Source organism: Gymnoscopelus microlampas (genome assembly GCF_963454915.1).
Source record: "Gymnoscopelus microlampas genome assembly, chromosome: 4".
Classification (NCBI taxonomy): Eukaryota; Metazoa; Chordata; class Actinopteri; order Myctophiformes; family Myctophidae; genus Gymnoscopelus; species Gymnoscopelus microlampas.
This window is the reverse complement of record NC_139941.1, coordinates 12,013,124-12,026,916: the sequence shown is the minus strand read 5'-3', so window position 1 is coordinate 12,026,916 and position 13,793 is coordinate 12,013,124. Positions and strand designations below refer to the sequence as shown.

The following is a 13,793-nucleotide window of genomic DNA, read 5'->3' as shown; positions in this document are numbered from 1 at the left end:
TTTACTCCACTACAATTATTGGACAACTTTTGTTACTATAGTTACTTCTGTAGATTTTGATTATTATTACAAAACATATATTAATCACTGATATTAATTACTGAAATAAGCCGATCGACAGCATTTTGACCTTGTAGATCTGCTATTTTCAAATAAGTTTTTAATTCATTTTGAAAACTTGTGAAATGGGATATTCTGCATAATGAGTACTTTCTACTTTTGGTACTTTAAGTATATTCTGATACCAATACTTTTGTACTTTTACTCAAGTAAATTGTTGAAATCCGGACTTTTACTTGTAACAGAGTATTGCTATAATGCAGTATTGATACTTTTACAAAGTAAAAAAAATAAGAGTTATTTTTCCACCACTGATGAAGTGAAGTGTGATCCATTCAAACTATTGGCTCCTCGTGAGAACCATCAACAAACAACGTGCTGTATCCATGGCAACCAGGGGAGCACGCCTCTCTGCTTCTCTGCGCGGTGACGTCACGTACACGTCCCGGAAGCAGCAGGGACCAGTGTAAACTGCTCTCTTGTCGTGTTTGGAGTGTTTATATACTTTCTATTTATTTACATGTCTCTCCTGCTGCTGCATCAACAACATGAATCCTCCTCCGACCTCCAACAGCTACAACAACAACTCCGTGTCGACCTCTTCTAAACGTAAGGACGTTCAACAACACCAAGCGTCTCTTCTTTCTTTCACTCTGTGTGTGTGTTGTTGAGAGTCTCACACAACAACAAGCCATGACACACTACCGTTAGCCATGCTGCTAACGGCTAACAACAACACAGATACAGTCAGCCAGTCAGTCAGTCAGTGTGGTTCTGGAAACATGTTGTCAAGTTGATTATGGCCGTGGACCCCCATGATTTGCCAGGGAGGGGACCCCCATGATCTGATCTGCCAAGGAGGGGGACCCCATAAGAGAAGAATTTGTGTTGTCGTTTTCTTTCTCCAAATTATTCAAAATCCTTAGATATATGTGTGTGTGTATATATATATATATATATATATATATATATATATATATATATATATATATATATATATATACTTTATTTTTTATCTTTAATAATAATATATATTTTTTAAATAGACAAAATATATAATGGGTTTGAAGTGGTTAAACAGATTTTGAGGCTATGTTTATAAAAAAAAAACTCATTTAGCAGTGGACCCTATATGACAGTGGCTCTCCCCCCACCCTGACAAGCACTTGTTGGAATTGTAGGAGTTTTGTGTTATTACATTTAGTTTGACTCTTTGTTCCACAGATAAATATTGTGAAAATAGCAGATCTACAAGCTCACAAAGGCAAAGACGGGCAACGCCAGGCGTAGATCTGCTATGTTCACAAAGTTTCCTCTTTCTATTATTATTTGACAATTTGGCCAATGTTTGTTCGGACAGTTTTTATTGTATAGTTTGTTGATTACTTTCCATGCAGTAATGGTCTATTTTTTCCCCTTCTTTTTTTGGGTATTAAAAAGGTCTTAAAAGTCCACAAAATGTCACTTCACCGTCATCTGGGGACCCCCCCACCCCACAGCCCTATGGAATCACCTCAAGGACCTGGGGGTGGGGGGGTCCCCATCATTAATCCCCCCCCCCCCCCAGTTTAATTTGTAGACTGACTTTCTGAGTGACAAAATGACAAGTCATTAATATCACTGCTGTCATACAGACAATAGACCTTAATAGAGAGTATAGCTGTGTTCTTCTCATATCTATGAACCAAACATTGATATTATTCAGTCAGTGTCTCGTATAACGTCACGGTTTGGGGGGCTTGCCAGGGTGCAGGCCCACATAACTGCAAAATCCCCTGGTTGATGGGTCTATTCCTTGTTACTTGGAAACCTGTTTGTGTGATGATTCACGTCACACCATCTGAGAAGCCCCCCCCCCCCCCCTAACCTCAGCTTCCTCTGTATTAAACTGTCCTTTAGGTGGGGGAAAACCCACCGAAATATCCTCTTTCTTTTAAGTCTCACGCAGGGGCGACTCTAGGACCTTTAAATACCAAATGTACAAGCTCATAGCTCATCACTTTGTGCTGCGCTATGAACTAGATCTGATATTTTTGAAGAATTGGGCAAATTTGTGCAAATCTTTTTTTAAAGCGAACATTTTGAACTCAAATCTTTGCTTCTGGGGGTCCCTGGAACAGAATATTTTGAGATGGGTGGTTCTCAAACATTTTCATGTCAAGGACCCCCAAAATGTTTAAGCTTTTACCTTCTGAGCCCCTGCTGCCCCCCATTAAGGAGAGTTAGAAAATGAAAGTGTCTCAAAAAGAAAACAGTATTTATGGGAAATGTTTATGGATATTATAAACTGATCCATTCCACACCCAAGGAGAGACAATGAAATGAAAGGGGCTTTTTTTTAATTGTGCAAGTATCAAAACGAAACTACCGTTGGGAAATTAAATTTTACGGAGGACACCTGAAACGCTGGTGTTAAGTTACAAAACCCAGACCAAAAAAACATATCTTCGACTGTGATCCACATTCCAAACTGTTGAAAGCGGGCAGAATGAAAATGAAAGTATCCTTCCCTAATGTGTGAGCTTAAACCACAAACTTGCAGCCAATCTATAATTTCTAGGGGTGCTGACGTGACATTTAGGGGTGCTTGTCTGAACACCCCTAAATAGATGCTCATGCACCCCTAGTGCTTCCATTGTGTCTGTTGACTAAAAGCACCTGGACAGAGGCCTGCCTATAGGTTGAGTTAACTACTGTGAATGAATGTTTCTACTGCTGATAGATGGCATATTGGTCATTATACCTTGTTGCTATGGATTGACACACATTATCCATTTAATAACACACTGTGTAGGCTGGGCGACACTGCTTATATCGGCCTCATGCATTGTCAATAGCCTAGTAGCCTGTACATGCATATCAATTCATTGACCAAAGATGTGTTCATATTACAGGTGATAGATTTTACATTATACTTACAACTATATTATTTATTAACCCATTAAAACCGGGAAAGCATCTGTGTCATTTTATATCTTTTCTATTCAGAAAGCTCTTAGGATTTAGAACTGGTTTAGAACAGCTGTGGTTTAGAACTTTGTGCCATGCTGCGAGCTTGCACATCTGCTATTTTTGGAAAAATCTTTGAATTTTTTAACCCAAATGATCCCTGGCACACAAAACATTTTCAGATGGGGGGGGGGGGGGGTCCGCGGCCAAATACTGTACATATCATTTTGGGAGTCCGACCTTGTCCTTGGCACGAAAACGTTTGAGAACCACTGGTTTAGAAGGCATTTGTAGAATCGGCCTCTACATGGGCTAGTAGTTTACTCATTACATTAACCCAGTAACCCTATTCTTACCTCTATCGTGTGTTTTCATGCTTATGACTGTGATGATGACACCTGCATTTTCCCCCACGGGGCTCAATAAAGGCCCGTCTCAATCTGTCTGTTGTCACGCCAAACGCAGGGAAACGTGAGGCGGAACGCTCGGTGAACTGGACCATGGAGGAGACCCAGGTGCTGCTGTGCGCGTGGAGCGACGAGCGCATCCAGAAGAGCCTGGCGGAGAACCTGCGCAACCGGCACGTCTTCAAGCACCTCTCGGCCCGCATGTGCGAGCTGGGCTTCTCCCGGAGCCCGCACCAGTGCAGGCTCCGTGTCAAAACCTTAAAGGTAGGCCAACGGATAATGGGGTCAGCTTCAGGTATTGACATACTTAGTCCATATGTAGGTCAACGATATGATTTGTAATTGAAATATAATCATATGGAAAAGGGATAGTTCACCCCCAAAATTACTTTTTTTTCCTATCGATTAGTCACTCCATGGATATTATATTGTTTTTGTCGCATTCCTGAGCCAATAGTTTGATGACTGGCAGTGGTTCCGGTAGGAGACACAAAGAGTCTCCTTTGTGTCTCCTACCGGAACCGCTGCCTACCGGTCTGCTGGTCATCAAATTATTGGCTTAGGAATGCGACAAAAACTAAAAATATCCATGAAGTGAACTCCATGGGATGACTAATCAATAGAAAAAAAGTAATTTTTGGGGTGAACTATCGCTAAAATGATTGAAAGGTTCTCTGTAACTACTGAAAAAGCAGCTGTCCACGTATGAATAATTAAGTTGCTAGTTGTACATACTGTATAGTCTGTACTTGGTATAATATTGGCCTATAATTGTACATTGTAAATGTCTACTGTAGCATTCAAAACCAGTTATGTTTGCAATGCTCTGGTACGGTTTATGCTGTTAAATATATTGTTTTATATGCAGTAAGTGTCCTTGTATATTTTTATAGGGAGTTTAGGGTTTACCATGGTGGAACTCTTCCACTCCTGACGTCACACAATCTTATTTACTGGATGTTTTCTGAGTGTTGGGGGCGGGGCATATTTAGCTGTTCAAAACACCAAAATGAGAAAGCCAGACTATAATACACGTACTGTTTTTCACGTTATTAGATTTTTCCAGCGTTTAAAATGATCTGCTCTGTCTTTCAAAGGCCAACTATGTGCGGGCCAAGCTCCAGCAGAGCGTGGACAGCTCGCAGCCCTGCGCCTTCAAGTACTTCGCCGAGATGGACGCCGTGCTGGGGAGGAGGTCGTCGGAGGCGGGGGGGGGACCCGGGCGTCACCCCGGTCCCATCATGGGAGGCTTGGTGGCGTGTCACGTCGTGAGCTCCGCGGAAAGGACCGGAAGCCTAGGCTCAGACGCCAGCCCCAGGATAGACATGAGAGGCGGCCATTTTGGCTCGCTGGGGACAAACGGGCGACAGCATTTGAGTTCTTCAGAGGACAAAGGAGGGCGCTACTCGTGGCCGCTGAACTCGGAGGTGAAGCTGGAGGACGACAGAGAGGATTCCACGGAGGAGTTTGAGTACAGCGACACGGGCATGTCCCAGCCCCTCCGAGACAGATGCCACGATGCTTTTCTAGAGTCAACTATGCACCATGAGCCTGGCGGTACGTACTGTGTATGATGATGTATGATATTTATTATATTTCATCTGTGTGTGTTTTCCTGTTGCTGTTGCTAACCCCAGTGGTCGGTGTTTTAACCCACTCAATCCGGGAATGCATCTGTGTCATTTTAGAGTTTTAGCTATATCCTATTTACCATTATTTTATACTTTGGCTATTCAAAAATAGCAGATATACAAGCTCATACTGTAGCTCGTTACCGAGTGCCGCGCTATGAGCTTGTAGATTGTTTTAATATATATTTTTTAAACTACATTTTTAACTCAAATCAAATCTTTGTTTCTGGGGGTCCCTGGAACAAAACTATTTCATGTCAAGGACCCCCAAAATGATATGTATTTTTTGCCGTGGACCCCCATCTCAAAATGTGTTGTCCCCCCCCTCCACCCCCAAGATTTGAGTTAAAGAATTTCCCTTTACAAAACATATATATTCAAAGATTTGCACAAGTATTCAAAAATGTTCAAAAATAGCCAAAGTATAAAAATAATGGTTAAGTAAGTGGTTACACGGATGCGTTCCCGGTTTTAACGGGTGAATCCTTGCGTTCCAGGTAATCCTCAGGAAGACGACCTCAGCACTCCCTCTCCGCTCGAACCTCCTCCACCACCGCCTCCGCCTCCTCTCCTTCTCCCCCCCGCCCAGCCTGGGTTTACTCTACCTCCACCACCCCCGGACCACCACCACCACCCCCCCATCCCGGGGGGCCCTAGTAGTGTTTGTGCCTCCTCCGCTCCTAGCCAACCCCTGGAGCCCACGCTCAGTCACCTGTCGGAGTGCTTCCAGCGCCTGGTGTCGGAGACGCGGGGCCTGCTGGTGCAGCTGGAGGGCCAGCGGCAGGAGCAGGCCCGCTGGCACCAGGACCTGCTGGCCCACTGGCTGGAGAGAGAGGAACGCAGGTATGGGCCGCGTTTTTTTTAAACTTTTAACCCATTAACTCACTGAGTGCCATTAACGTGTTTCACGTGTTTTTGAAAAATTAGCATAAAAAAACAAAACAAAAAATCTCCTTGTTTAACTTAGAACTGAAAAAGGCTCTATCTCGCTTCCTAAGCACTAAGCACAACTCTGGCACTGGGACAAAATAATATTTTAAAAAATCTGGCAATTATGGCACTCAATTGTACTACCTATGAGTATGTAAAAGAACAAAAACAAATAAACAAAACGTAAAAAAAAAAAAAAAAGTTCTGGCACTCAATGAGTTAAGACCTGGAACTGTGTCATTTTTAGATTTGAGCTAAAAAGCATTATTTTACACTTTGGGCTATTCAAAAATAGCAGATATACAAGCTCATAGCGCGGCACTCGGTGCCGCGCTATGAGCTTGTATATCTGCTATTTTTGAAAATTCGTGAAAATGTGTGCAAATCTTTGAATATCTATATTTTTAAAGCGAACATTTTTAACTCAAATATTTGCTTCTGGGGGGTCCCTGGAAAAAAATATTTTGATGGGGGTCTGTGGCCAAATACATATAATTTTGGGGGTCCTTGACATGAAAAAGATTGAGAACCACTGATATAGAAACATACGTTTTTCAGAATACTGTTGAGATTTAGGAGACATGTAGAATCGGCTTCAGGTCTCAATGGGTTAAGAAATATCTATATATCAACAAATCGATTAACCACTTGACTCATTGACTGCCAGAGTTAAAACATCGTCCACCGTCCCCCTTGCCAGCGAAAACGGCGATTTTACTGTACCTATAAAAAAACATCATGGAATATTCTCGGTGACCTCCTTCCTCACGGAGATCGGCTCATTACACGCACAGGGGTCCTGTAGAATCGGGGAGAAAAAAATTGTCCGGCCGCGATCCTCCATGCCAGAGCTATGGCCGTTTGAATGTGGCTTGTTTTTTGAAAAACACTCGGTGGTGCTTGGATCATTCACAGGCTGCGGAGCAAAAAACTGAAAGTCGTGATAAGTCGGCCTCAGCAGTGTGGGCGTTCGGACGACGTCTCGTCAGAAGTCGTTCTTGGCAGTGAATGAGTTAAGGATTATTTTGTACTTTGTCGCACAGCGATGCGATGCGTTGTGAGTTGTAGATAGGCTATTTTCACTATTTATTTATTTTAATTGGGATTTCCGCATATAACGGCATGCCCAAAACAGGGATCGATTAATGAATCGATTATTTTATTAACCCATTAAAACCGGGAAAGTATCTGTCTCATTTTTGAACATTTTTGAAAAATCTTGAAAGAACTACTGGTTTAGAAGCCGATTATCGATTATTTTTCATAATCGATTAAAGCGATCTGTTCAATTAACTGTCGCACCCCTAAACGCAGGCAGCGGGAGGCGGCCGACAGGGAGGAGCGCCGGGAGAAGGCCCGCATGGAGCACGAGATCAAGGTTCTGGAGCTGCTCACGGGCCTGGCGGTGCAGCAGAGGGCGGCCGGGACGGAACATCGCTGCAGGTGCAGCGCTGACGGGCACACTGTGGCGGAGCCGACGAGCGCTCCCAATCATAACACTGAAAACTGAATCCTAAGAGACACACACACACACTTTCTGAAAATGACAGCTGGTGTAGGAACCGCTCAAAGCATGTGTGTGTGTGTGTGTGTGTGGGGGGGGGGGGGGGGGGGGGGGGGGCAGTTCATTATAAACTGACTGTGGGAGCTGACCCAAAGCGCAGCTAGGAGTGAAAGAGGCGCACCACCTACGTTGGTGTCGGCTAGTCCGCACTCTCGCCTCGCATTATAAAACTGCAAATGCCCATACTGCTCTGCCACGGTAAAGTGCAGTAACTAATTTTACATCTGTTCTTGAGGTAATTGTTTATTCCCCAAAATCACAAAGGCTAATTTGACCTTTGGGATACACAAATAAGTCGGTGTGTCCAAAAACGTAGTTACTGCACTTTACCTTGGCAGGGCAGCATACATGTCGCTCGACAGCAGCAATGGTCACTGTGGTACGTACGGGTTGACAGACGGCAAGAAATATTTGCCCTCAACGGACATATTTCACCTCCTCGTTTGCATTCATTAACAACTTAAGCCCTATTATACTCTGTCAGAAGAACCATAGCGAAAATAGCCAATCTACAAGGTCTCAACGCTTCCTGATGCAACGTGTTGGGAGCTTGTAGATTGGCTATTAACGCTATTTTTAAAAATGTTTTAATTTTTATTTCCCCAACATACGTGAGTAAGCAAGAGAGTTAATGTGGTTGATCAGGAATGAAAGTGTACATTATTACCAGAACACATCGGGATTTAAACCGACACAAACTTGCAGGAGCCTCCTCTATTTAAACTACCTGTAACTATTTTGTCACTGTAGGGCCATTCTGACTTATTATGAAGTGGCATCCTCTCTGCAGAAGAGGCACTGGTCAATCTTCATTCTCTTAATTCCAAAATGATGAAGCTTATTTCAACACTCCATAACCAGAAGATAGGTTCGCCATGTGTTTTGAAGCATAGGAAAGTCGCCACCGTGTCTTTATTTTTTAACACGCACAAGCCAAGCAGACTACGCAGACTACCCACAATGCTCGGAAACGGCAGCTGACTGTAGTCCTGGGCTATTTCACTCGACGGGAAAAGAGGAACATATTTGGTGCAAGCATGGGCTTTATTTATTTGTAATAATATTTTTTTAAACCCCCCCCCCCCACCCACCCCGCACCCCCTGGTGGCCCCCCACATTGAAAATGACTGAGCTAGGTGATTGTGATCTTCTCAACCATGCACTTTGTGGCCATATCTGTGAGGGAATTTCTTAATTTTCAACATTTTCAACCGATCTTCGTGTAATTGGCAAGATGGCATCATTTCTGTCTACTCACTGTGTGTCTCAGAGGAGGGGCTGTGGACGGTTCACAAACCTGCCTACCAGTGGCATCGTCAGTTGGAAGGTTTGGTCATTTCAAACAAGATTTCACACTATTTTTGTATTAATGCAAGAACAATGGCTTCTATTTTCGGCATGTTAACTTTCCAGGAAGAGAAAGTCTGTGTAGTTTCCATTAGCTTGGAATCCCCATCGATCATGCCATTTTTAGGCAGGTTTCAGAACTGTCCATAAGTCCACCAATGAGATGCAGAGTTAGTAGATGGAAATTGAGCCATCTTATATGATGCACACCGATTCTATGAAGTTATGGTTGAAAATGAGTGAGGTGCTCCTTTAAGCTAAAACTCTGCTAATGTTAGTACTGTCTGCACTTTTATATAAATAAAAGTGATATTTAATGTTTCCATGTGTTTTTCTGGTCTTGGTTGGTGCCAGGGGCAGCTCTGGTGGATCAGTGTACAGATGTGACGATGCCTGCCTGGCAGGCATTCAGCGAAGATATCCGATCTACAAGCTCACAATGCGTCGCAACGTGAGCTTTGTAGATAGGCTATTTTTGGCAAGGGAAATTCTAGTGTACCTAGTATAGAGCCTTGGGGGACCCCAGTCAACTAAGGATATAGGGTTTATCTTTAGGTGTGTGTGTGTGTGTGTGTGTGTGTGTGTGTGTCCGTGTCCTTGTCCACTCCTATCAAAAAGAACCCGTCGCGCTACAGGGGTATACAAAAATAGAAAACTATGCTCTGGGACACTATGTGAGTGTTCCTAACTGGTATATTTGGGGAATACATGGGGAATAGAATATATTTATCAAAAGCAGGAATTGGAAAAATCCCAAAAAGGTTGCACATCCAAAATGTCCAATTTTTTTGTATTGCCACTCACCAATAAACGAACGCTTACGCGTTTCGGCTATGAGCCTTCATATCACATAGATTCAACTCCCTTAATACAAAAGGTCAGGTCAGTCAATAGAATATATTGTTCGTGTTGTATAACGTGTTGTGGTTGTCCGAACTCTTCTGGGAAGTTTATTTTCCCAGAACAGTATTTCCTCCACCACAGTGGTCTGGAATCTGTGCTCACATAACAGACCCTTAACACAAACAAGGAAAAAAACACAGTGAACTATTCTAACCACTTAAACCCCTATTATACTTCACTGACCGACCGGGGTCCCCCAGGGGTCCATCCTTGGGCACACGCCTTTGTTTTTCCCCTCTACGCTAACTCATTTCCTCCCAACAACAGAAGATCTACAGGCTCATTGCAACACGTTGAAAACTTGTAGATTTGCTATTTTTTTGTACCGAATGTTTGCCTATTTTGACATGCCCAGGCACGTGTGGTACAGTAAGAAATGAAGGATAACACTTAAAGGATAACACAAAAAAAGTCCCGGGGACTTGTTTCCATTGTGGTCCTATGTATTTCAATTCATCAACATAGCGTAAAAAATTAACACGATAATACATGTCAACAAATACAAACACTATATACAAAGGAGAAAAGGGAAAAACGGCGGCAGTGAATGACACCTCCGATCGATGGGAATTTACATATACCTTCCCTTGTGGTATAAGTGTCAAAACATAATAAAAACAATTTAAGAAAAAATGGGTAAAGTATGTACAGTTGGAGGGGGTACAGCATTGTGTTAAGCAGAGTTATGTCACATTGCGACATTATCTACATGTTATGTATAGGGTCATTTGGTTACACATTGCAGTGTTTTGGGGAATGTTTAGTGAACTATCAATGGGGGGGCATTTCTCTAGGAAGACCAGGTGTGAACGATGCTGTCTGTCTGCCGCATGGGTTTCTTTTCATATGCTGAACTAGATATGTTAGCTATTCACCTTCTGGCTGCCCTGAAGGAATGAAGTGTTAACTGTTTGGAATGGAAAATACCCCATTGTTTTTTTGCTACTGAAACACCAGGTACCTTGCCTGTTCCTACTGCTCCCATTTTCCAATACGAGCAACATGTAAACAAGTTATAAGATGTTTCTGCTGCTCGTCTTCTGTCATAGGCAGTGGTGGAAAGTAACCTAAGTACATTTACTCAAGTACTGTAGTAGAATTTTCAGGTGCTTTCACTGTATTTCCTTTTTTCAATACTTTATACGTTCTACTCCACTACATCTCAGGGGCAAATGTTGTACTTTTTTACTCCACTACAATTATTTGAAAACTTTAGTTACTAGATACTTTGCCGACTTAGCTTACCGGTATTTCAAAAACATACATACATTTACCACTTAATCCCTATTTTATATTTCCGCTATTTGAAAACAGCAGGAGTACAAGCTCACAATGTGTCACGATGCGACACATTGTGAGTTTGTAGATCTGCTATTGTCTAAACCTTTTGTGAAAAAAAATTGTGAGCCCTTCATAATCAGTATGTTTACTTTTGGTACTGTGTACATTTTGAAGGCAATATTTGATGCCATATTTTGTACTTTTTCAATGGTAAATGTTCAAATACCTGACTTTTACTTGTAACACAGTATTTCTACATTGCGGTATTGCTACTTAAGTAAAACATCTTCTTCCACCATTGATAGAACGTGACGGTGAATGTCAAATTGTGCATCTGGCTATGTAAAGTGGAAGGCTGGGCCTGAAGCTCATGCCTTCGCCAGTAATTATCCCCCTCTTTCTTCCAGAACGGCTGCATGTAACCATTGGTAACCGCTTTCAAAAGAAAATGTCCATTTGAAAAGCATGAAATGACTGTTCCACTCACTGTGACTTGTTCATAAGATCCACTAGACTAGACCAGTGGTTCAGTGGGGAGTTCAGGGACCCTCAGGGTTCCTTAAAGGGGGTTCCAAATGGACCCTTCACAAGTCTTAAATTCTGAGAGTTATGCGGGGTCCTTGAAATTAAAAAGTTTGACAAAAAACACTGCACTAGACACCAAGTTATTACATTTATCTTGTTATATAGCTCATTTATCAACACACAGCAGCTGTTGTTTTGCACATACGACAACCGTCGTTTCTCACAACATATACTGTAGGATGAATGGACATTCTAAGCATTTCGTGAAAGGCCTCCTTATGTAACTAGTTTGACAGCAGTGGTGGAAATTTGTAACTAAGTACATTTACTTAAGTACAATTTTGAGGTGTTTGTGCTTTACTTGAGTAAACTTCCAATACTTTTACTTCTACTCCACTACATCTGAAATCCAAATATTGTACTTTTACTCCACTACATTCATTTGAAAACTTCAGTCACTAGTTACTCTGTAGATTTAGATTATTATTAGAAAACATACATTAACCACTTCAGCCCTACATACATTTTGGCCTTTTGAAAATAGCAGATTTACAAGCTCAGTGAGCTTGTAGATCGGCTATTTTCAAAAGATTTGTATACATTTTAAAACTTGAAATGGGACAGTCTGCATAATGAGTACTTTTACTTTTGGTACTTTAAGTACATTTTGATGCCAACACTTTTTTACTTGTACTCAAGTACATTTTGAATTCTGGACTTTTACTTGTGACAGAGCATTTCTAGATTGCAGTATTGATACTTTTATGTAAAAATGTACCTTTTCCACCACTGTTTGACAACAAACTACAGTATATGGCTCAAGTATATGGACCGCAATCACTGAATATTCATTATATTAGTTTAATTTTATCCAAAGTCACAGATGAGCAGATTGATTGCCCTTTATTCTGAATCTTGCAAGCCAGGCTCCTTTTCCAGCAACAAGATTGCATCCATTTCCATTGCTTTGGCACCTAGCTGTCACCTTCAATTACCTAGTCAGTTAATAGCATGTCACTACTGCTCTCTCTGACTCAATGAAGGTTGTGTGTAGAGAAACAATAGGCCTACAATAGCGTCACATTATGAAATCCCCTGATAGTGTGCGTCGAGAGAGGGAAACGGACAGCACTGAAGAGAATGGGGAAGTGGAAGAGCGGGGGAAATGGAATGGAATATTTTTGCTATTTTTATTATAGGTTATCTTTACTTATCCGGGTGTTGTATGCTATATATAACCATAGTGTTCCTATTATGGGCATGCATGTCATAAGGAGATGAACGTTCTGTGTAAATAGCAGATCTACAAGCTTGAAACGCATCGCAAGCTTGTAGATTGCTATTTTTCGATGAAGAGATTTGATGCAGATGGAAAATGGAAGGGCCAAATATAGACCCCTGGCCCATGGGGGTCACCACTGAACATAGAGTTCAGTGGTGCAAAGTAACTAAGTACATGTACTCAAGTACTGTACTTGATTACAATTTTGAGGTATTTTTTTTACTTTATTGGAGTGTTTTCAGTACTTTTACTTCTACTCCACTACATCTCAGAGGCAAATATTATATTTTACTCCACTACAATTATTTGAAAACATAAGTCATAGTTACTTTGTAGATTTTGCCCAGTTCAGCCCTATATACATTTAAAAATAGCCGATCTACAAGTTCACAATGTGTCGCATTGCGACGCATTGTAGATTTGCTATTTTCAAACGATTTTTTTTTACATTTTATACATTTGAAAACTTATGAAATGGGACATTCTGCATAATGAGTACTTTCTAATGTTGGTACTTTAAGTACATTTTTATACTAATGCTTTTGTACTTTTACTGAAGTAAATTTAGAATTCCTGACTGTTACTTGTCACAGAGTATTTCTACATTGCAGTATTGATACTCTTACTTAAGTAAACAATTTGAGTACTTTTTCCACCACCGCTCCTATAACTATCAATCATTTTAGCTTGGGACACCCCCTCAAGGACCCCTGTCAGGTCCTCGGCCCCGACTTTGAGAACCACTAGCTAAAGAGGGAGGAGGGGTCTATGGTGGTTCTCGCCGCTGATTGGCTGTGAGCAGTTAAAGTATACAGTCGTGCAGGCGCTCTGAAGCTCATACAAGTCAATGCGCTCCTAGAGTGCGTTTCTCTGCTTCTCTCGCTCTCTTTCTCTCTCTCTCTGTGTGTGAGAGG

General features: G+C 41.8%; 1 protein-coding gene across 1 annotated transcript; it reads left to right on the top strand.

Annotated features, from left to right (window-relative positions):
• The first annotated feature begins 522 nt into the window (after nt 1-522).
• Nucleotides 523-10,062, top strand: LOC311043387 (uncharacterized protein). The gene is made up of 5 exons (XM_084054614.1): nt 523-669; nt 3,475-3,680; nt 4,514-4,973; nt 5,545-5,890; nt 7,292-10,062. Exons 1-5 carry the CDS (start codon nt 609-611, stop codon nt 7,485-7,487), a joined length of 1,269 nt encoding a protein of 422 aa, XP_083910740.1. The 5' UTR covers nt 523-608; the 3' UTR covers nt 7,488-10,062.
• The last annotated feature ends 3,731 nt before the right edge of the window (nt 10,063-13,793 follow it).